We start from the raw sequence: 24,428 nt of genomic DNA, 5'->3' as shown, positions 1-24,428 counted from the left end.
CTTCGGTGATGGGGCTGGAAAGAGGGGGGGGGGTCATCTCAGCGATCAATGGGAGGATTTAGGAGGAGACGGGGATGGCGCTAGAGGACGAGTTGTGGCGAGGGGGAATGCCTCAACCCTCGTGTGAGGCGCTCGGCTAAAAGTGGTACATAGAGCGCACCTGACGTCTAGGATGAGCCGGTTGTTTGAGGGGTGGAGGACATTTGTGAACGGTATGGGAGTGGTCTGGCCAATCATGCACATATGTTCTGGTCCGGCCCCAAGTTGGTAAAATTCAATAAGTCGTTTTTCAGCATCGTGTGGGCAGCCCGGCATGTGGATTTGGAGCCCAGTCCCCTGTGGGCCACGTTTGCGGTGTCAGACATGCTGGAGCAGTAGATGGGAGCGGGGACCTTCGCCTCGCTGATTGCTCACAGGGGGTTCCTGTTGGGTTACAGGTCAGCCTCTCCCCCCCTCCCCCCCCACGCCTCAGTATCGCTGGGGGACTTGATGGAGTTTCTGTACTTGGAGAAGGTTACGTTCATTTTGAGGGGGCGGGTGAGGAGTTCCACAAGAGATGAGGTCTCTTTATATTGCAGTTTAAAGAGCTAGGGTGGAGTGTTGTGGGGATGAGGGGGGGGGGGCATTTGTTCTGAATTACTGGGTGTTGTTTTTTTACTTTGTTGTGTTGTATTGTTAAAATCTAATAAAAATAGGCTTAGTCAGGCAAATTTTAACCAATGATATTTCCTATCTCAATAAAATATTAATCTAATAATTTTAATTAATCTACAGCGGATTAACTATCCAATAAAATGCATATTACACTCCAAATTCACAACAGGAAAAGGAGAATAAGTCTGGCCCAGGAGTATTTATTTTAATAATTATTTTTACATAACAGCTATAACATATATTACAGGAAGAAACAGGTATAAAATCAGTTTTGCTTTGTGTAGATAAATTCTCAATCCAGTAGCACCTAATTAAATCAAGATATCAAGGACATGCGGTGCAGTGATTAGCACTGGGACTGCGGCGCTGAGGACCCGGGTTTGAATCCCGGCCCTGGGTCACTGTCCGTGTGGAGTTTGCACATTCCTCCCCCCCCCCCCCCCGCCAACACACACACACACACACAACCCAAAGATGTGCAGGTTAGGTGGATTGGCCATGCTAAATTGCCCTTAATTGGAAAAAAAATAATTGAGTACTCGAAAAAAAATGTTAAAGAGAAAAAAAGATATCAAAGGACAAAACAGAAATTCAGCATAGACATTGAGGTGGGGTGAAGAGAGAGAGAGAGAGAGATAGAGAGAGAGGTGTACAAGATTTTTGGTTACATGGGCCGCTTTCAAGTCACACAAAATAACCCACTGATTCATATATGTATTTAACTGCAGATTGCAGACTTTGCTGTTCTGACTTAGAACATACTCCATTAATGAGACAACTGCATTAACCACAGCCTTTTCGAAGCCTTCAGGCCCCAAAATTCCAGCAGGGCAAACCCGTTACCAAATGATAAATAGGAGTTCCCTGGACTTCATTGGCCAGAGAAAAAGAGATCAAAGGTGTTAGTTTAGGGACAAGCCACTGATGCATCAAATGTCCTCGCAAAATAAGAACTTAAAAATTTTAAGTGCTAGAGTTTCAAATGATGATGCTGTCTGGAAGAGAGAGAACAAAAAATTTGGCACTGTTGAGCTAAATTGAATTTTTCAATTTGAGTAGAATATCCTTGTGTTTCTGTCCATCTACCGCTGGCCCCCTATCCAGTCCCACCGCTTCACACACCCCCCATAACAGAATAAATCTGACCCTATTTTCAGTTCTCTCCAGCTTTGACAGTCATCCAGACTTGAAACATTGGGCGCGATTTAAAAATAACATCCCGATCTCCAAGGCCCCCGACACGACCCTCGACCCCAAGCCCCAACGCACTATGGAGAGTCCCTGACCCCCCCCCCCCCCCCCCCCCCCGCCCAACATCTGCGCAGGGCACCCCCTGCCTGATCACCAGCACACAGAAAATGCCAGCCTGGCACCTTGGCAGTGCCCGTCAGGCTGGCACCCAGGTGGCGCACTACCAGGGTACTGAATTATAAATGTATAGAAGGGTACAATATCTTTCTCCATGATTGGGAGAATGTGGGGCAATAGGCTGCAATGAAGCAGAGGTGTACACAGCATGCTGAGGTATGATGTTGGACTCAAATTAATTTTTTTAAATTGGTAACGAAGTTTACCGTGACTATAGTATACAAATACTACTTAATTTTATTAACTGCAAGTGTTTGTGCTTTTTCACTAACATGAAAATGTGTATGAAAAGTAGTTCCTTGGTAATTCTACAAATTGTCCAAAAATTCTGCAATTAATCTTTTGATTATTTGATATTACATTGTTCGGAACTGCAAGTCATCTTGTACAAATCTTGCATAGAAAGCCTCTCTTTTGTACTGACAACACCCCTATCAAATGTTTACTTTAGTATCTTCAACTAATACTAAAGTGGACTTGAACATGCAATTGGTTGACCATGGAAGTGGGAACCTCAATTTCATTCTGTGCTTCGTTCAGTCCTGTATCCTCCATTTACTAATTTGTGAAAGACAGTCTGCTGCTGTAACTTGTTGGAAATACCTGTTGCAGTGGGCTAATAGTCAAAATACATCCAACAAAGCTTAGATTGAACAAAGGAAAAACTTCTGCACTCAGACACAAGAAATCCTCATCTAATAGTTTGCATAACCTTAACTGCATAGACAGCAGAAAGATAATGTAAAACACAGATAAACGCTGTGTAGAATGCTGTGAACCATGAGTCAATGGTCACCCTGTGGAATTAACCGCATGGGAGAGGTTGGTGTCATGAGCAAGAAAATCTCTTTTTCCATCACTAAACAATAAAAATCAGAGTAGTGATTTGGATCAACATGCATTTATTTTGGTTCTACACTGTCTTACAGTGAGACACACACATAAAATTATTCACATACCCCATCAATGCAAGTTTCTCAATGAGGCTAGAGTGACAGAATCCAAAGAGATTCCTGAACATGACCACTTGTTGATTGATTCATGCCAGAACTGGAAAAGTGCTTCAACTTCAGATGCCATGTCGTTATGGCTTTTATTAGTGCTGAAGGAATCTGTAAAGATCAATACTAAGCAGGAGCCATAAATTATATATATTAACAAAAAAGCATAAACATGCATCTGAAAATCACAGATATCTGTGCTTACAAATTTAATGACTTCTGGGTAGATACTCCACTGAATGCACAATAGAACCAGAATAACCAGATTTATCAAGTGCCCTGGGTTATGCCGGAAGTTATGGTAATATTTTAACTCCATGTAAAAATAAACAGTCTTAATTGAAAACATTTACTCAGTGCTGTGCAGAAAGCATTCAAACAAATGAAGCAGCCTGAGGTCATGAGCAACAACAACTATGTGTTTTGATCTGCAAGATAAAATGAGTGATTTATATCTAAAAACTTAGTTATAATGTAATGCACATAAATAAAAGATAAAAACCTAAACTTAAGTATAGCATTCTTTTTTAAATAAGTATTTGAATTGCTTTTGTATTCATAACATTGCAAGGAACATCACACAATAATAGAGAGATATTTACACAGTGGGTATGTGAGAAAAAAGAAAATAATTAGAAATCAAAAAGGTAACTCGTGTACAGATACGGAGACACTAACCTTTAGCCCGCAGTGATCAGTAACCAAAACCGTGCCATATTAGCTTTGCACATGTTCCCTCCTGGTATTAGAACATACCAGGGGCGGGTTTGGTGCTACCTGGGCGCTACTCGTGCCGTTCTTGTGATCGCACCCATGTGTGTCCTTGCCCTTTGTTCCCCCAGCTCCTCTGCTTTGCTTGTCCAGTATCCTGGTTGGTGTCCCCTGCCCCCCTTCCCTTCTCCTGCACCATCCCCCCCTTTTCTTCTTCCGTTATCCATTTCTGTCACGGCCCTCCAGCCCCCTTCCGCAACCCCCTCCCCCTTCTTTATTGGTTGCTGGTTACATACAAGTCTTGGAATAGGCTGGTGAATTGTTTCCGCATGTGATGAAAGCCTTCTTCCGAACCTTGAAAGAAGAATTTTATCCATCGCAATTTAAGGAATTCCGCTAAGTTGGACAGCCAGTCCGCGGCCTTGGGTGGCGTTGCTGATCTCCAGCGGAGTAGGTGTCTCCGGAAGGCAATCAGGGAGGCAATGGCTAGGGCCTCTGCTCCTCTCCCTATAAAGAGTTCTGGCAGTTCCGATACCCCAAAGACCGCCGCTAGTAGGCACGGCTCCAGTCTTACTACCTTGGACATGGCCTCGAAAAAGATGGGCAACACGGTAGCACAGTGGGTAGCACTGTTGCTTCACAGCGCCAGGGTCCCAGGTTAGATTCCTGGCTTGGATCACTGTCTGTGCTGAGTCTGCACATTCTCTCTGTGTCTACGTGGGTTTCCTCCGGGTGCTCCCGTTTCCTCCCACAAGTCCCCAAAGACCTGCTGTTAGGCAATTTGGACATTCTGAATTCTTCCTGTGTACCCGATAGGCGCCGGAATGTGGCAACTAGGGGCTTTTCACAGTAACTTCATTGCAGTGTTAATGTAAGCTTACTTGTGACAATAAAGATTATTATTATTAGATGGACCAGTATCCGACAAGTCTGGGACAGGACCAGAACATGTGGGTGTCGTTGGTCTGGCCTCCCTAGCACCATTCGCATTTGGCCTCCACCACCGTGAAGAACCCGCTCATGTGTTTTCTGGTCAAGTGCGCCCGGTGAACTACCTTTAGCTGCGCTAGGCAGCCCTGCATATGATGAGGTGGAGTTTGCCCTATGCAGTGCTTCGATCCAGAGACCGCCCCCTATCTCCATGCCTAGCTCTTTCTCCCACTTCTCCCGTGTCTCATCCAGCAGTGACCGTACCTCTTTCAGTAGTCGTCCCTACATGACAGCGCGGCTACCATCCCCTGGTTCACCCGCGGTTAGAAGTCTGTCCAGTAGGGAGTGTCCAGGTAGCTGAGGAATGTTGCTGTATTCTTGCGGAGGAAATTCCTTATTTGCATATATCAGAGCCCTTTCCGCTCTGGAGCTTGTCCGTCAGTTCCCCCAGTGTTGGTACTCTGCCGTCTATGTGTAAGTCCCCTGCTGTCTCCATCTTTTAGAGGAGGAATCAATCGTCGCTGGGGTAAATCTATGTTTCTTGCAGATGGGGACCATGGTGGATATTATGACCTGCCCAAAGTGGTGCCAAGGCTGATTCCACATTCTCAGTGTGGCCACCACAACTTGGCTTCTCTTTTTTTAAATTTAGAGTACCCAATTCATTTTTTCCAAGGGGTAATTTGGCATGGCCAATCCACTTAACCTGCACATCTTTGGGTTGTGGGTGCGAAACCCACGCAAACACGGGGTGAATGTGCAAACTGCACACAGACAGTGACTCAGAGCCAGGATCAAACCTGGGACCTCGGCGCGTGAGGCAGCAGTGCTAACCACCACGCTGCCCACCACTGGGTTTCTTGAGTACTTGGCTGGGGAAATAGGAGTGGGGCCATGGCTAGTGCTTGGAGGGAGTCCCCACAAAGGGGCTCTCCTCCATTTTTACCCATTTTGCTCCCAGCTCTTTGATCCATCCCCGTACGCTTTCTGTGGTGGCTGCTTAGTGCTTGAATAAGGGGTTCAGAAGTGCCAGGCTCCCTGTATTCCTACTTCTCTGTCGGACACTGCTGCGGATCCCAGGGTTCTTCAACCACCACCTCCCACCCCCGCCACACAAACACCATGATTAATTTGTCTACTTTGGTGAAGAAGGCCTTGGGATGAAGATTGGGAGGGTTCTGAATAGGAAGGGGAACCAAGGCATACATTCATCTTAATTGTCTGCACTGCCCTGCTAAGGACAGCGGTAGGGGCGAGTGTGAGCACATGAGTGAGGGGGCGAGTGTGAGCACGTGAGTGAGGGGGCGAGTGAGCAGGGGGGGGCAAGCAAGCGATCGTGAAGGGGCGGGTGGGCGCGCGTGAGGGGGAGGGCAGGTGCCTGCGAGGGGGAGGGCACGACGGGTAGGCACGAGGGCAAGCAGAAAAGGTCATCACGCAAAGTAGGACTTCATGGTGTAGGAGGTAACATGGATAGAGAAAAATAAGAGTATGCTTTGAAGGGTCTTTTGCTGACTGACAGAATATGACGTTTGGAGTTCTGCAAGGGTCTGTGCTGGGCCTCGACTTTTTATAGATTATATCAATGTTTTAGATGAGTGGTCCAAAGGCACAGTAGCTAAATCTGAAGGTGATGCAAAGATAGGTAGGAAACTATGTTGTGAAGAGGACAAAGGGAAGTTGCAGATGGATATCAATAGTTTGAATGAGTGGACAAAAATCTAACAGATGGAGTATAATGTGGGAAAATGTGAAGTTGTTCACTTTGGCAGGAAGAATAAAAAAGCAGAGTATTACTTAAATGGAGAACGACAGCTGAATTCTGAGATGCAGAGGGATCTAGGTGTTGTTGCACAGGAGTCACAAAAAATTACGAAGAAACAGCAAGTAATTACGAAGGTTAATGGAATGCTATCATTGAGAAGAACTAAACATGAAAGTAAGGATGCTATGCTTCGGTTATACAGGGCATTATGAGAGTGCATCTCAAATACGGTGTACAGTTTTGGTCTCTTTATTGAAGGAAGGATGTAAATGTGTTGGAGGTGGTTCGAAGAGATTTACTAGATGGATAACAGGAATGAGCAGGTTGTCATCCGAAAAAAAGTTGGACGGACTAGGCTTGTTTCCAATTGAGTTTAGAAGAGGAGCAACTTGATTGAAGTATACAAGATCCTGAGCGGTCTTGACAAGGTGGATGTTTCCTTATGTGGGTGAGTCCAGAACTAGGGGGAATTGCTTTAAAATTAGAGTAGGAGGGTGGGACATGGGGGGGGGGGGGTGAAGAGGGAAGGGAAAGGGACAGGGGGTGAAGGGAAAGGGACAAGGGGTGAAGGGAGGGGGCGACAGGGGACAAGAGAGGGAGAGAGGACATGAGAGGGAGAGAGGGTGAGAATGAGGGAGCATGACAGAGACTGAGTGAGTGCGTGCATGCGTCTGGCTCACTCCTAATCTCAGGATTCTCAGTTACCCTCATGGACTAACATACTCTCATCCACTCTCACAGTGGGTGAGGGAGAGGGAGTAAACACCCTGAGATTGCAGGTGAGTCAGTCATACATACACTAATGGCCATTTTTATGAGTTACTCTTATATTTTAAATTATTTTACGTTATTGCTTGGCATTGCTTTATTTTTTATCAAGTTGTTTCTTTTCTTCACACTCAACACTTTTTCGAAATTCATATGTTAATTAAATCTTCTCATCAGCTCGAGTGAGAAAAAAAAAAAAAAAAAAAAAAAAAAAAAAAACTGGAAATGAGTTTCTCCCCCCCCCCCCCCCCATACAAAACGCTTGGACAAACCTGGTTCAAAATCTGTCATTTCCTTATTCGTCATTATAATTGATTTTGTTTTGCCTCTAGGGCAAGTTTGTTTGTCAATTTCTTCCTTTTTACATGCATGTAAAGGTTCTTCAATCAGATTTTACGTTTCTTGCAAGTTTAACTTTCATATTTTACTTACTCTTCATCATTTTCATGATACAACTCACAATGGAACAGACCATTTATACAGCACAGAAACAGATATTTGGCCGAAATAGTCCATGCTGCGGTTCATGGTCTACCCAAACCACCTCCTTTTTTTGATTTAAACCGAACATCATTACTTTCAGCTCCCTTCTTCCTAATGTGCTTATCTGGTTGCCCCTTACACACATTTATACTATGCACTTCAACCACTCCGTGGTAGTAAGTTACATATTTTTACCACTCTTTGGGTGAAGAAGTCACTTCTGAATTCCCTATCGGATTCTTTTGGTAACTATCTTATATTATTGGCCTTTAGTTATGCTCTTCCCCACAAGAGGAAACATTCACTCTGCATCCACTATTTTAATCTTTCACAATTTTAAAGGTCTCCACTAGGTCATTCCAATGCCTGTCAATTCTTTGCTGTTATATATATTATATATAACCAATACCCATGTATTTCTGGTATCATCCTACTAAATCTTCTCTGCTCCCTCTCCAGTGCCTCTATATCGTTTTTTATAACATGGCAACAAGAATTGCACACATTGGTCTAAGCAAGGTTTCATACAGGTTTACCATAACTATCCTCATTTTTAATTCTATCTCTCTAGAAACAAAGTCTAGTGTTTGGTTTGCTTTCTAATGATGTATCTGTACTCCAAAATCTTTGATCCTCCATCCCAGCTGGACTTGCACCTTCCAGTGAACTCCCTTTTCTCCCTACCAAAATGTATGCTCTCCCATTTTTCTGTATTGAACAACTATTTACCCATTCTCCAAGTTTATCAATATACTCCTCTAATTTGTTGCAGTCCCCTTCAGTAGCAACTATTCCTACAATGTGTGTCATCTGTAAATTTAGAAATTGTGGTTTTGGTTCAAAAGTCCAAATCATTGTGAAAAGCCTGATCCCAGCATTGATCCTGTGGCACACTACTTCCACCTTCTGAACTCTTAAAACTATTCTTTATTCCGCCTCTGTCTTGAGACCAGCCAGCAACCCATTCTGCTACTGTTTCCTGACTCCACATTCTCTAACCTTATTCATTAGTCAATTATGGGGCACCTTATCGAAGACCTTTCAAAAATCTAGATAAATTACATCTATCTCCTCAAAAAATTTAATGAGGTTCGTCAGGCAAGATATTCCCTTTTGAAATCTATGCCGATTATTCATTATATTTCTAATTTCTTGTTAACTTATCAAATGTTTGGCATTGAGAGACTTGAATGTAGATCTGAACCCATCTAGCTATTAATCGTCCAACTGTTTTCTCTCCCCATCCCAGTTGTTATCAGTCATAGCCCCTCCATTATTTCAAACTGAAAATTGCTACTTTTTGTTCATCCGTCCAAATTCACTTCACAAAATGTGGTTCTGGGTCTCACCTTCAGCAATACACAGTGACAGTGTCTGCTATGATTTACAACATTAACTCCACAGCCAAATTGCACAAATAGTAATTACATTTTACTTTTAATTGCATCTGAAAAGCTGCCAGCTCTGGAAATTCCAATCTGGTTTTCAATCCTACGTGCAAGATTTAAGGAACTCTTGGCTCTTCTCCATTTTCACATTCTCGTGGTGGATTTACCCCTTACCAAATCACCTTTCCTAATTAAGAGCAAATGATGAAAATATTGCCATAGAATGTATAACACAGAAACAGGCCATTCAGTCAATTTGGTCCATGTCTGTTTTAGTTTCATGCAAGCCTCCCCTCACCCTATCATCTAGCCCCATCAGCATAGCCTTTGATTACTTTCACCCTCGTTGTTATCTAGCTTCCGCTTAAAAATGTAAATTCTACTTGACTCAACGATTTCTTGTGATAGCGAGTTCCACATTGTAACCAATCTCTTCCCAACTGGATTTGTTAGTGACTATCTTATATTTATATCACCTTGATTTAGTCTCCCTTGCAAGTTACAACATCATCTTTACAACAACCTCTCAAATCATTTTGTTGTCTTAAAGGCCTATAAGGTCACCTATCATTCTTCAGTTTTCTAGAGAAAAGAATGCTCAGCCTGTTCAATCTTTCCCAGCAGGTCAACCCTCTCAATTCTGACTTCATCCTGGTAAATAATTTTAGCACTTTCTCTAATGCCTCTTTATCCTTTTTATGATTATAAATATCAGGAATGGGCACAGCATTCCAAATGTGGTCTAAATAAGATTCTGTACAAGTTTATCATAACTTCCTTGCTTTTCAATTCTGACACTCTTGAAATTAACCTCACTGCTTTGTTTATTTTTAGTGGCTTTATTAACCTGCACCATTGCTTTTACTGATTTGTACATGTACCCCCAAATCCCTTTTCTCATCTACCGCATTTAGATTACTGGCCCTTATGCTTCCTACCAAAATGAACCGCCTCACACTTACTTACTAATTTGCCAATTATAACCCATTCTGCAATTTTGTTTTCTCATATCTTGTCACAGCCCTTGGCACACCCTCCCCCAATTAGGTGTCACCCACAAAATGTTTTATTGTACTTCTGGTTCCAGAAACCAAATTGTTTACATAAATACGGTTTCAGCAGCAGTCCCAGCACTGATCCTTGAAGAACACCACTTCACTTCCAATTTGTACAAGTCTGCAATATGAGCTCTGAATTTTAAAATCTTTATTCAGGTTCACAGTCCTCAGAATCTTCTTTTCTCCTTGCATCTAAGCATGAAACATGCACTTCGTCTTCCCTAAATTATCACTGGGTTGATGTTGCTCATCACAATCTCTAACTCACTGGCTCTTTTTAAAGATTACACTCCAGTGTAAATGGAAAAATCGGCGACAGTGCGCTGCACTGCTGGAGGTGCCACTTTTGGACGAGGCTTTGAACCAAGATTCCTTCTGCCTGTTGGGTAGACGTATAAGATCCCATGGCACAATTTCAAAGAGCAGAGGAGTTATCCCCACAGTCAGATTATCTGGACATTATCACATTGCTGTTTGTGGGAGCTGGCTGTGTGCATATTGGCTGTCACATCACAACAATGACTACACTTGACTGAAATTCCTCACCTCCCTCAGATTGTCCTTCCTCTTACAATCTTCAGGATTGTGTAACCGAATCATTATTTCCCCAATTTGCCTCACTTTTTACTTTTAGCAACTTCAATAGTGTTCTGTATTATGGCCTTACCCTGGATGCTCACTTATTTTTTTAAATTGAAAAAAGTTTGGATATTAACAAAAGTTTAAACTGTCGCTTGCTGATCATTCATCATGGCTGTCCTTGAGATGCATTGTGCATGTATTGGATCCTCGACTGGCATGGTTCCAGTTATGATAATTTTAATTTGTGAAATGAGATGTTATGCTTCCAAAAGTAAAAGTAGTGCGTTCAGTCTTGGAATATCTGCTTTGAAAATTACAAATAATTTCTGTATTACTGGAAAGAAGTAGAATTGTGGAGAGAGTCCGAAAGAGGGTTGAAGACTTATTTCTGAAGTTGAGAATTCAGAGTTAAGTAAAGATGACCTATCCTGGCGCTTTATTCTCTGAAGAACAGGCTAGTACTGCGAGAGAATCTCATAAATGGAAGGAAAGAATTGATTTACCTCGCTCCCTTTTTTAAATAGTATTAACAGGGCAACTAAAAATAAGCAATTAGCCACTAAAAATAAACTTTAACGTACAAGATGACATGTTCAATAGGCTAAATTTAATTAGTTTTGTCTTAAGAATTTCTTCCCAAGTTGCACATCTTACTCTTCATTACTGGGTCAAATTTTACAAACTAATTCAGACAAAGCTTCTCCAGATGGTCTAAAACAGTTTTTTTTCCAAGTGCGGATCCCAACCCAGGTGTTGAGGGGGTCACGGAATGATCGATCTAGGCATTCCCGCGATGGTACTGATCGTGGGGGAAGCGCTCAATGACCACTTTCGGCATTTTTATTGAGAATGGCAGCCGCTGCCACCTTTTAAATGAGAAGGGAATGAGGCTGTTTGCAGTCTTCCAGCCAGAAGCAGCTAACGCGCCATGCACCCACGCTCGACGTCACGCGCGCCCTGATCCTGACGTTGCGCGCCCCGTGCCCGCGCTCGGCGTCGCGCGCCCTGCGCCCACACTCGGCGTCGCATGCCCTGTGCCCACGCTCGCCGTTGCGTGCCCTGCACGTACACTCAGCATCTCGCCCCCTGCATTTACGCTCACCGCCGAGCACCCTGCACGTACTCTCGACGTCGCGCGCCCTGCATGTACTCTCGACGCCACGCGCCCTGCACGTACTCTCGACGTCACGCGCCCTGCACGTACTCTCAACGTCGCGCGCCCTACACGTAATCTCGACGTCGCGCGCCCTGCACGTACTCTCGACGTCGCGCGCCCTGCACGTACGCTCAATGTCGCGCGCCCTGCACGTACGCTCAATGTCGCGCGCCCTGCACGTACGCTCAACGTCGCGCGCCCTGCATCTGCATTTGCCATCAAATCATGGGGGGAGATCTTCCATTTTCTAGCTGTTAGCATGCAAGGCAAGAGGACTGTGAAGAGGAATCATTTTTTTTACCAAGAAAGAGTCACAAATAGCCACATCGGAATCTGCTGAAGAGAGCTGCTCAGCAGAGTCTAGGGAAGTGTTAGTGTTAGCTCCATACAGAACTCCAGGGTCTCTGGTTAACAGCCTACAAGGAAGAAATGTAACTCAGTAACAAATCAGCATAAAGTCAATTTCTTGAGGTATGGTTTTGTCAATTGTGCCAATGCATGTGTGTTATACGCAGGGAAGTACTGGCAAATGAGAGAAGAAATTTCAGATATTGAAAGAGAAGTGGTCGGTGAAAAATTCCATTTGAGGTTGAGACCCTAGTTAGTTATTAACTTACAGCTGACTCCGGGCAGCACAGTGGCGCAGTGGATACCCTGCTGCCTCATGGCGCCGAGGTCCCAGGTTCGATCCAGTCCCTGAGTCACTGTCCGTGTGGAGTTTGCACATTCTCTCAATGTTTGCTTGGGTTTCACCCCCACAACCCAAAGATGTGCATGGTAGGTGGATTAGCCATGCAAAGTTGCCCCTTTAAATTGGAAAAAATGAATTGGGTACTCTAAATTTTAGGGAAAAAAATAACTTATAGCTGACTCCAAATTAAAAGACTATGCTGCTGTACCTGACCTGTGATAGCACAGAAACACGGCAAGAGCCCATGAAGCCATCAGTATTTTGGAGTAGCATCTCCCAGGAGTATCCTGTCCTGAGTAAAACAAGAATTTTGTTCCTATTGCACTTCACGATGGCTTACATGTGCAAGGTTGGATTATCTGTTCTCACAAAGTTGAAAATGGCACAAAGAATCTGGTTGAAGTCTGCACCTGATTTGCACATTACCCTCGCCTCCTGTGAACCTGATTGCAGTGAGATCATGAGGACCAAGCAGTCTCCCCTTTCGCATTAAAGGTAAGCTAACATGGCGTGAGTTCCAAAGGTCAGCCGGCATGGATCGCAAAGGTCTGCCGCCATGGATCTCTAAGTTCGGCCAGCGTGGATCTCGAAGGTCAGCTGGTTGACAAAAGTGGGTCCCGGGAATAAAGTTTGAAAAACACGGTCAAAAGCACTGGAAAAGTGGGCAGCATGGCGGCGCAGTGGTTAGCACTGCTGCCTCATGGCACCGAGGACCCAGGTTCCATCCTGGCCCTGGGTCACTGTCCGTATGGACTTTGCACATTCTCCTCGTGCTTGCATGGGTCTCACCCCCACAACCCAAATATATGCAGCTTAGATGGATTGGCCACGCTAAATTGCTCCTTAATTGGCAAAAAAAAAATTGGGTACTCTAAATTTATTTTAAAAAAAGAAAAAGATAGCTCTGGAAAAGGCACCCCGAAGTGCACAGTTTGTCAGTACAAGCCATTTTATGTTGGTGTAAAGTGATAATACATTGCACTGACATGTGCACTTTTAACAGGTTACACAAAATCACAGAAATAAAATTTAACAGCACAGAAGAAGGGCTTTTGGCCCATTGTGCTTATGCCAAAATAACTATTCAGCCTAATCCCACTTTCCAGCTGTTATTTCATATACAAGTTACTTTGAATCCATGCCCAGGATTATTGTTCGCTCTGCTGAGGAAATCCACTCTATCTAGAGCTGTCCTAATTTGATACACCTCAATTAAATCTCCCCTCAGCCTCCACTGTTCCAAAAATAACCACATCCTTTCCAAACTTTGTGCATAGATAAAATTCTGCGTTCCTGGCAACATTCTCAAATCTCCTCCCTCTCTAGTATGATCACAGCCTTCTTGGAATGTGACCAAAACTGCATGCAGCACTCTAGCTATGGCCAAACTAATGTTTTATACAGTTATAGCACAACTTCTCTGCTCTTATATCCTACATCTCAGTCAAAAAAGGAATACCTTGTATGCCATCACCTCAAAGCACCAGAGAGGTATTTCAGTAGTCCCTTCGCAAGATCCCCCAAATCCCTTTGCAAAAAAGACATTGTGCCCAGCATTGAGGCACTGATCACTAAAAATAACAGCTCCATTGGACTGGACATGTCACTTATATGCCTGACACCAGACTCCCGAAGCAATCATTATACTCAGAACTCAGTCTTGGTGGCAGACTCGAGGAGGATAGAGAAAATATTTCAGGGATGTCCTCAAAGCATCCGTGAAGAGATCCAACATTCCATCAACGCATGGGAGTGCCTGGCGTGTGACCGACCAAAATGGAAAAGGTTTATTCGGAAGGCACCAAACACAGAGACACTGTGTCAGGAGCACACAGAAAGGAGGTCAAAGCTTCAGAGGGAATGCAGAGACTTCCAAATACCTCATCTGCCCAAACCTTCAAGCGCGACCAGCAGAATTCTCCATCAGCGGGATCCTCCGGTCCACCGGCAGCGCACCCACGCCCACGTGTTTTACGACAGTGTGGGGTGGCCATAATGGGAAATCCCATTGGCTGGCTGCAGGAACGGAGGATCCCACTGCTGGTGTGGGTGCGCCGTGCTGGAAATTGCGACAGGAGGACCGGAGAATCCCACCCCACATATCCCATGTGCCAGAGTCTGCGGACTGCACTTTGAATTTATCAGCCATCTGAGAACCCATCGAGTGGAGGCAAGTCAGCCTCAATCCCAAGGGACAGCTCAATAAGAGAAGATCTTTTATGTTGTTTAAGAAGGGGGAGGCGGGAAGATCTCGGAAACTTAACAGGTGATGCAGGAGGAGGAGGAGGCCTCGGTGGTGGAGGTAAAAGGTAAGTGGGAGGAGGAGTTGGGAGAGAAAATTGAGGAAGGGACGTGGGCAGATGCCCTGGGGAGGGTGAACTCTTCCTCATCGTGCGCGAGGCTCAGCCTCATACAGTTTAAGGTGCTGCACAGGGCACACATGACCGGGACAAGGATGAGTCGGTTCTTTGGGGGTGAGGACAGGTGTGTTGGGTGCTCAGGGAGCCCAACAAATCACACCCATATGTTCTGGGCATGCCCAGCGCTGGAGGAATTTTGGAAGGGCGTAGCGAGGACAGTGTTGAGGGTGGTAGGATCCAGGGTCAAGCCGGGCTGGGGGCTCGCAATATTTGGGGTGGCAGAGAAGCCGGGAGTGCAAGAGGCGAAAGAGGCCGGAATTCTGGCCTTTGCGTCCCTGGTAGCCCGGCGAAGGATTCTTCTTCAGTGGAAGGATGCGAGGCCCCCAAGCGTGGAATCCTGGATCAACGATATGGCAGGATTTATTAAGTTGGAGAGGGTGAAATTCGCCATGAGAGGGTCGGTACAGGGGTTCTTTAGGCGGTGGCAACCGTTCTTAGACTTCCTGGCAGAGTGGTAGACACTGGTCAGCAGCAACTACAGGGGGGAGGGGCCACTTTATTATTTTTTTTGTTTTTGTTATTTACACTGGAGGGTCTGAGGGGGTGTATATACTTGTTGTATTAAGTCGGGGTGTTAATGTTAATGTATTATTTATGTACAGGGGGGGGTATGGAGGGTTGTTTTTCTGGGCTGTGTTTTGTACTTAACCCTGTTGGGTTCCTTTTTCATTTTGTTATTGATAATTTATGAAAACCTTTAATAAAAAATTTTTTTTTGTTTTTTTAAAAAGGGGGGAGGCAGAAGACGCAAAATTATAGGCCAGTTAGCCTGACTTCAGACATTGGTAAGATTTTAGAGTCCATTATTAAAGATGAGATCGCCGAGTACTTGGAAGTGCATGATAAAATAGGACTAAGTCAGCACAGCTTTGTCAAGGGGAGGTCATGTCTGACAAATCTGAAATGAAAATCGCTTATTGTCACAAGTAGGCTTCAAATGAAGTTACTGTGAAAAGCCCCTAGTCGCCACATTCCGGCACCTGTTCGGGGAGGCTGGTTCAGGAATTGAACCGTGCTGCTGGCCTGCCTTGGTCTGCTTTCAAAGGCAGCGATTTAGCCCTGTGCTAAACCAGCCCCAGTTAAGAGTTCTTTGAGGAGGTAACCAGGAAGCTAGACAAAGGAGAACCAGTGGACCTGATTAACTTGGATTTACCGAAGGCTTTTTACAAGGTGCTGCAGGAGACTGGTAAATAAGTTATGATTTGACTTGCCTTATTATTGTCACATGTATTAGTATACAGTGAAAAGTATTGTTTCTTGCATGCTGTACAAACAATGCATATCATACATAGGGAAGGAAGGAGTGACTGCGGAATATAATGTTAGTTGTAGCAAGGTGTAGAGAAAAGATCAACTTAATACGAGGCAGGCCCATTCAAACGTCTGATGGCAGTAGGGAAGAAGCTGTTCTTGAGTTGGTTGGTACGTGGCCTCAAACGGTGGTATCTTTTTCCTGACGGAAGAAGGTGGAATAGAGTATGTCCGAGGTGCGTGGGGTCCTTAATTTTGCTGGCTGCCTTTCCGAGGCAGCGGGAATTGTAGAGAGTCAATGGATGGGAGGCTGGTTTGCGTGATGGATTGGGCTACAATCACGACCTTTTGTAATTTCCTGTGGTCTTGGGCAGAGCAGGTGATACAACCAGAAAGAATACTTTCTATGGTGCATCTGCAGAAGTTGGTGAGGGTCGTAGGTGACATGCCAAATGTCCTTAGTCTTCTGAGAAAGTATTGGTGGGCTTTCTTAACTATAGTGTCGGCATGGGGGGACCAGGACAGGTTGTTGGTGATCTGGACACCTAAAAACTTGAAGCTCTCGATCCTTTCTATTTCGTTCCCATTGATGTAGACAGGGGCATGTTCTCCACTACGCTTCCTGACGTCGATGACAATCTCCTTCATTTTGTTTACATTGAGGGAGAGATTATTGTCGTCACACCAGTTCACCAGATTTTCTATCTCATTCCTGTACTCGGTCTCGGCATTGTTTGAAATCCGACCCTCTACTGTGGTGTCATCAGTAAATTTGAAAATCGAGTTGGAGGGGAATTTGGCCACAGTCAGAGGTGTACAAGGAGTATAGTAGGGGGCTGAGGACACAGCCTTGTGGGGCACCGGTGTTGAGGATGATCGTGGAGGAGGTGTTGTTGCCTATCCTTACAGAGTGTGGCCTGTGGGTTAGAAAGTTCAGGATCCAGCCGCAGAGGGAGGAGCCGAGGCCAAGGCCACGGAGTTTGGAGATGAATTTCATAGGAATGATGGGGTTGAAGGCTGAGCTGTAGTTGATAAATAGGAGTCTGACATAGGTGTCTTCGTTATCTAGGTGTTCCAGGGTAGGGTGCAGGGCCATGGAGATGGCGTCTGCTGTGGACCTGTTGCAGCGGTAGGCGAACTGTAGTGGATCAAGGCAATCCGGGAGGCTGGAGTTGATTTGTGCCATGACTAACCTTTCGAAGCACTTCATGATGTTGGATGTCAGAGCCACTGGACGATAGTCATGAAGGCACGCTGCTTGGCTTTTTTTTGGTACAGGGATGACGGTTGTTTTCTTGAAGCAAATAGGGACCTCAGATTGTTGTAAAGAGAGGTTGAAGATGTCTGCAAATACCCCCACCAGCTGATCTGCGCAAGACCTGCCCGCCTGACCAGTTTATCTTCCAAGAGACTACAGCTCTCTTCCTCACCATTAAGTATCCCAGTTAATTTTTGTATCATCTGCAAATTTTTTAATCATTGACACAAATTACAAAAAGCAAGGAACCAATACAGAGCCCTGCAGAACCCCATTGTAAACAGCCTTCGCTTTCTGCCACCGAGTCAATTTCGGATCCAGCTTCCACTTTCCCTTGGATCCAATGTGTTTTGCCTTTCAGACCAGTCTGCCCTGTGAGATCTGGTCAATAGTTACACGGACTAATTCAAATGAGCTACCCTCATTAACCCTACTTGTTACCTCCTCAAAGAATTCCATCAAATTAGTCAGACACGACCTTCTCTTAACAAATCCATGTTGACTAACCATGATTAATTCACACACAGCATAAAATAACTCCGAAGTTAGTACAGATCATCTTCATAACAAACAGAAGTTGAGTCAGAGTTGAGTCAGTTGAACCTAAATGTGGTTTATTCAATTCCCCTTTGCTACTCAAGCACTGGAAATCTAGAGAATTTGAGATTGCATGAAAGTTCTCCATTTGTTGCCCTGCCCTCCAATTTTTGTCCTTCAGTTCTATTTGGAGGCAATTCATACTGGGACACATGCCCATCAACAGCTCTCGCGTAACTCAATTGTGTAACGTGCAAGTCTGAACAACAGCCATGTCCAAATATCCCTATTCTAACTAGTACCAAATAGTACCTTTAGCTGTTTCTTGCCAATTTGTTCACAGATCTGGGCTGTTGTGACAAATATTGTACCACCAGCAACACTGACAGAAACCACCTAACTCCAAAGAATTGAAGCTGGAGGGCAGCACGGTGGCGCAGTGGGTTAGCCCTGCTGCCTCACGGCGCCGAGGTCCCAGGTTCGATCCCGGCTCTGGGTCACTTCTGTATGGAATTTGCATTCTCCCCGTGTTTGCGTGGGTTTCGCCCCCACAACCCAAAGATGTGCAAGCTAAATTGCCCCTTAATTGGAAAAAAATGAATTGGGTACACTAAATTCTTTTTTTAAAGAATTTAAGCTGGAACGTAATGGATCAGTACTAGACCTGCAGTTGTCAAATATTGTCAACAGGAGATCTTCAGTAGCAAATTAATAGCTGCTGCCAGCCTCAGACCTTTAATTCAAGTTTCTTTCACTGTTCCCTTTATTATTTAGGAAGCCTCCAGCTAGGACAGCATTAAAGGCAAACTTGTAGTAGAAGTAATCCAAAGATTACTTCACACCAGTGAAAGAAGCAAAATTCCCAGTGAACATGGATTTTACTCATTGCCACAAACTTTGCTGACAGCCTAAATGCAATCAGTATGCATCATCAATATGTCACATCAGGTTGCTATTTTGCAGTTTGACTGCAGCTAAGTTAATTCATCAGGCATTGATTTTTTTTTAAAAAATTTTAGTGTTCCCAATTATTTTTTCCCAATTAAGGGGCAATTAGTGTGGCCAATCCACCTTACCTGCCCATCTTTGGGTTAGGGGGTTAAAAACCCTCGCAAACATGGAGAGGCTCCACACAGACAGTGACCCAGGGCCGGGATAGAACCCGGGTCCTCAGCGCCATAGACAGTAGTGCTAACCACTGTGCCACCGTGCCGCCCAATTCATCAGGCATTGATAAAGGTAGCAATACATCTTTGGTGTTTCTTAACTTTAATAACTTCTTTCCTGTCCCTCCCTTAGGAAGTGGTTCACAAGACAGGACAAACTTATGCTTTCCATTACTCTCCCTTTCCAAATAGGTAGTTAATCGGATATTGTAACAATATTTTTGGTATAGTCACTCCATTTGTCACTTTTCTACCCACCTGACCAGTCTATTGATACCTTCCTCACTATTAACCATCCAGTCCATTTTTCTATTATATAACTCTCCATTCCTCTTTTTATATAAATTTAGAGTACCCAATTCATTTTTTTCAATTAAGGGGCAATTTAGTGTGGCCAATCCACCTACCCTGCACATCTTTTGGGTTGTGGGGGCGAACCCCACGCAAACACGGGGAGAATGTGCAAACTCCACACGGACAGTGATCCAAAGGCGGGATCGAACCTGGGACCTCGGCGCCGTGAAGCAGCAGGGCTAACCCACTGCACCACTGTGCTGCCCTAACTCTCCATTCCTAAACAGGAGGAGGGAATTCATGATCTTGCTCATGTCTCTCAAAATCTCAGTGGCAATTACAGACTACACACAAACACATGAAGAAGGACAAGGAAGGTCATTCAGCTCATCTTAACTCATCCATCCAGAAAAGCTGACAAGGCCATAAAGAGCCACCTAGCTGTCTCTTTAATGAGACATAAAGTTTTCATCTATACTACCCTACCTGGAAGACCTTGGTGTCTGGCAGCTAGGTGCTCATTCTAGGCCTTGAAGTAAGAAAAAAGGAAACAGAGCATTAAAGAGAAAGATGAAGCAGAGGCCAACAGCAAGAGGAAAACAAGATGGAAGACAAATTGAGGCAGAACAGTGCACAAGTTATAGGTTAGAACCTTCCATTACAATTCTTCTTGCATACATTCAACAGTAATGTTGTGAAATCAGCCGTTTCCAAAATAATCAAAACTTCCCAACATTGTTTTGCTTGTTTTCATGCTGTTTCCTATAAAAGGTAAGATTACCCAAAACTACAGGAATAACAAGGATGCTATGTAAGAAGTCTTATTATATCGTGTAATGACCTGGCCCGCCCCCTCCTCCCCTCGGGGGCCAAGGACTGTGCTCCAGTCGATTTCCGCCTTACAAACTGACGATGAATTCACCCGGTAGTTGGGGGTGGGGTCTGTTTAAAAACCATGACATGGTTGCAGGTCAGACAGGGTGGCCCTTCGGGAGAGGAGTAGTAGTAGTAATGTTGTTATTTATGTATACCGTAATAAACCAGTCGTTCATTTCTACCCTACCGTGTGTTCCTGTTGTCTCTCCCGTTTGGGTTCTACATATGGGAACAATAACATTCAAAATGGGGCCTCAAGAGTCCCAGATCTATCATCACATGGACATGCCATCATTGGCCTGTGTAGGGAGATATGTCCCAAACATTAACACAGAAATGATTCTTGCAACAAAAGCAAAACTACTGAAATGCATCCAAACACTTCCCTCCATTAACTTCCTAAGCGTTGCATAATATACTGCATGGGACAAATCATGTCCACATGTTTTGGGCATGCCCGAAGCTTAGAGGGTTTTGCTAAGGCAATGTCCACGGTGCTAAAAACATGGGTGGTGCCGAGTCCAGAGGTAGTGATCTTTGGAGTGTCGGAAAAGCCGGGGGTTCAGGGGGCGAAAGAGGCCAACGTCTTGGCCTTTGCCTCCCTGGTAGCCTGGAGACGGATCTTGTTAATGTGGAGGGACTCGAAGCCCCAGAGTGTAGAGACCTGGGTTAGTTTCTCAGTCTCGAGAAAATAAAGTTCACCTTAAGAAGGTCAATGGTCAGGTTCACCCGTTTCGGGGGGGGGGGGGGGAGATGAGGGCCGGATTGTTGTTGTATGGTTGAGGTGTGTGAAGATTGAGATTGGGGGGGGATGTTTATTATACCATGTTGATGTCATTGTCTATGTTACTTTAATAAAAAATTTCAAATACCGTAATATTTAAATATACTGCATGGGACAATTTTTGTTTTGATAATGTAGCATTGACTGGTATTTAAACAACACATGTCCAACTGGATTGTCAATAAAAAATGGCACTTTAGAATTCAAAGTCAATTTCTTCAAATCTCAAGTCCTTTGTGAATGGATTCGAGATTGCAACCGAATGCAACAGAATTAAAAAAATCACCAAATTACTACCGCACCAAAGAAAAACAAAAGCGCACAGTCCAATTGAAGCAAGTTAAGTTGTGATGTGAATTTGCCATTTCAAGCAGATGTCATCAAAACTGCTCATAGTTCAGACAGAAAATTCTCAAAAGCACAATTTTGGAAGTAACTTTGTCAGAAGTTGGGATTTGGATTATTGCTAGCGATGAAAAAAAAAGAGTGAACAACAAATTGTAATCTTCAAATTCAATTTTTTTTTGGGGGGGGGGCAGGTTGGTGAGGGTACCTGGCATGAGACACAAAACAGAAACATGTTGACGGCAGCGTTTTTGTTTTGGGGGAAGTCAAGAAAATCCTCCAGCCCTCTTTGTCGGCGGGGCACACAAGACGACTTCGAGAGTTGAAATCAACTTGACGGTGCGGACGAAAAGTTAGTTCCAAACAAAATAAAGCCTGATGTTACCACAACGTGCAAGCTTCAGACAGGCTACATACAGCTGCCTGCTTATAATCCAACATAACCAGCAACTGTTTTGCTTTCAAACCCATTTCTTCCCAAACACGTTATAAATTGATGGTCGCCCAAACTTCGGTTCAAATCGCATTGGCTGCAAATAATTGAGGCGAAAAAAGGTAAACATTATGCACCCCCCCCCCCCCCAACTCTCTCAAAACAAAACACAAAAAGAACTTTTATTTCGCTAAAAGAAGCAGTCGTAAACTTTTCAACAAAGAAATCAGTGCAGCACAAACAGGATTTGGAGGCAGAAAAAATATATATTTTGCACAACCACAAATAATTTTTTTAACCCGCGTTTAAATTCCTCGAAGCAATGGACTGTTGTGTTGCTTGGATTTAAAGTTAACTTATTCTTGTGGGATTACGGGGCCTCGGAAACGGGCTGAGCCCGGGATGGGGGAACGTACCAGTACTTGACGATGGCGGTGACTTGCAGGGGGTTCGGCTGGTCGGAGTAAAGCCTCCTGCACTCCTGGTAGATGGCGTGCAAACCCGGCGGCAGCAGCGCCGCGATACCGGGGCCGCTAGGCCGCAGTTCCTCCATCGGCTCGGCTGCACCGACGCCGGTTTCACAGGCTTCGCAAGTGGCTGGCAGCGAGCGTCTCTCCGCCGGCGTCTGGATTCTCTCCCCCCTCCCCCGACGGGGATCAGCCCCAGCCAAGCGCCAACTCCTCCGCCGCCACCTCCCGGCCAACTGCCGTCCGCTCGCAGTGTGACTCGGCTCGCGGTCCCCTCGCGCTCGCTCGGATTCGCCACCCGCTCGCGCTGCCTGACCTCAAAACAGCCTCGTGCGGACAACCGCCCCTCGCGCTGACCCCCAACTGCCGCCGCCCCTCACCCCTCCCCCCTCCCCTGCCGCCCCCCCTCACCCCTCCCCCTGCCGCCCCCCCTCACCCCTCCCCCTGCCGCCCCCCCCCTCACCCCTCCCCCTGCCGCCCCCCCCTCACCCCTCCCCCTGCCGCCCCCCCTCACCCCTCCCCCTGCCGTCCCCCCTCACCCCTCCCCCTGCCGTCCCCCCTCACCCCTCCCCCTGCCGCCCCCCCCTCACCCCTCCCCCTGCCGCCCCCCCCTCACCCCTCCCCCTGCCGCCCCCCCTCCCCCCTCCCCCCTCCCCCTGCCGCCCCCCCTCACCCCTCCCCCTGCCGCCCCCCCTCACCCCCCCTCACCCCTCCCCCAGCCGCCCCCCCTCACCCTCCCCCTGCCGCCCCCCTCACCCCTCCCCCTACCGCCCCCCCTCACCCCTCCCCCTGCCGCCCCCCCTCACCCCTCCCCCTGCCGCCCCCCCTCACCCCTCCCCCTGCTGCCCCCCTCACCCCTCCCCCTGCCGCCCCCCTCACCCCTCCCCTGCCGCCGCCCCTCCCCCCTCACCCCTCCCCCTGCCGCCCCCCCTCACCCCTCCCCCTGCCGCCCCCCTCACCCCTCCCCCTGCCGCCCCCCCCTTACCCCTCCCCCTGCCGCCCCCCCCTCACCCCTCCCCCCTCCCCCTGCCGCCTCACCCCTCCCCCTGCCGCCTCACCCCTCCACCTGCCGTCCCCCCCTCACCCCTCCCCCTGCCGCCCCCCCCCTCACCCCTCCCCCTGCCGCTCACCCCTCCCCATGCCGCCCCCCCTCACCCCTCCCCCTGCCGCCCCCCCCTCACCCCTCCCCCTGCCGCCCCCCCTCACCCCTCCACCTGCCGTCCCCCCCTCACCCCTCCCCCTGCCGCCCCCCCCCTCACCCCTCCCCCTGCCGCCCCCCCCCTCACCCCTCCCCCTGCCGCTCACCCCTCCCCATGCCGCCCCCCCTCACCCCTCCCCCTGCCGCCCCCCCCTCACCCCTCCCCCTGCCGCCCCCCCTCACCCCTCCCCCTGCCGCCCCCCCTCACCCCTCCCCCTGCCGCCCCCCCTCACCCCTCCCCCTCCTCACCCCCCCCTCACCTCTCCCCCCCTCACCCCTCCCCCTGCCGCCCCCCCCTCACCCTGCCGCCCCCCCCTCACCCCTCCCCCTGCCGCCCCCCCCTCACCCCTCCCCCTGCCGCCCCCCCTCACCCCTCACCCCTCCCCCTGCCGCCCCCCCCTCACACCTCCCGCCCCCCCACCCCTGCCGCCCCCCCCTCACCCCTCCCCCTGCCGCCCCCCACTCACCCCTCCACCTGCCGCCCCCCCCTCACCCCTCCCCCTGCCGCCCCCCCTCACCCCTCCCCCTGCCGCCGCCCCCCTCACCCCTCCCCCTGCCGCCGCCCCCCCTCACCCCTGCCACCGCCCCCCCTCACCCCTGCCACCGCCCCCCTCACCCCTCCCCCTGCCGCCCCCCCCTCACCCCTCACCCCTCCCCCTGCCGCCCCCCCCTCACCCCTCACCCCTCCCCCTGCCGCCCCCCCCTCACACCTCCCGCCCCCCCCACCCCTGCCGCCCCCCCCTCACCCCTCCCCCTGCCGCCCCCCACTCACCCCTCCACCTGCCGCCCCCCCCTCACCCCTCACCCCTCCCCCTGCCGCCCCCCCCTCACACCTCCCGCCCCCCCC

At 47.4% G+C, this 24,428-nt stretch overlaps 1 protein-coding gene across 2 annotated transcripts in view; it reads right to left on the bottom strand.

Moving 5' to 3' along the window:
- sufu (suppressor of fused homolog (Drosophila)) overlaps positions 1-22,724 on the bottom strand; it is a 174,358-nt gene extending 151,634 nt beyond the window's left edge. Inside the window, exon 1 of one of the 2 annotated variants that reach the window (XM_072479578.1) lies at positions 22,333-22,724. In XM_072479578.1, the coding sequence (XP_072335679.1) occupies positions 22,333-22,469 (137 nt within the window). In that variant the 5' untranslated portion in view covers positions 22,470-22,724. The remainder of the gene's footprint in view (positions 1-22,332) is intronic. The other variant, XM_072479577.1, reaches the window with a different exon arrangement.
- Between the last annotated feature and the right edge of the window lie 1,704 nt (positions 22,725-24,428).

This window comes from Scyliorhinus torazame, chromosome 16 (assembly GCF_047496885.1).
Source record: "Scyliorhinus torazame isolate Kashiwa2021f chromosome 16, sScyTor2.1, whole genome shotgun sequence".
NCBI lineage: Eukaryota > Metazoa > Chordata > Chondrichthyes > Carcharhiniformes > Scyliorhinidae > Scyliorhinus > Scyliorhinus torazame.
The sequence above is the reverse complement of the archived record's forward strand: the minus strand, read 5'-3'. Positions and strand labels throughout refer to the sequence as shown.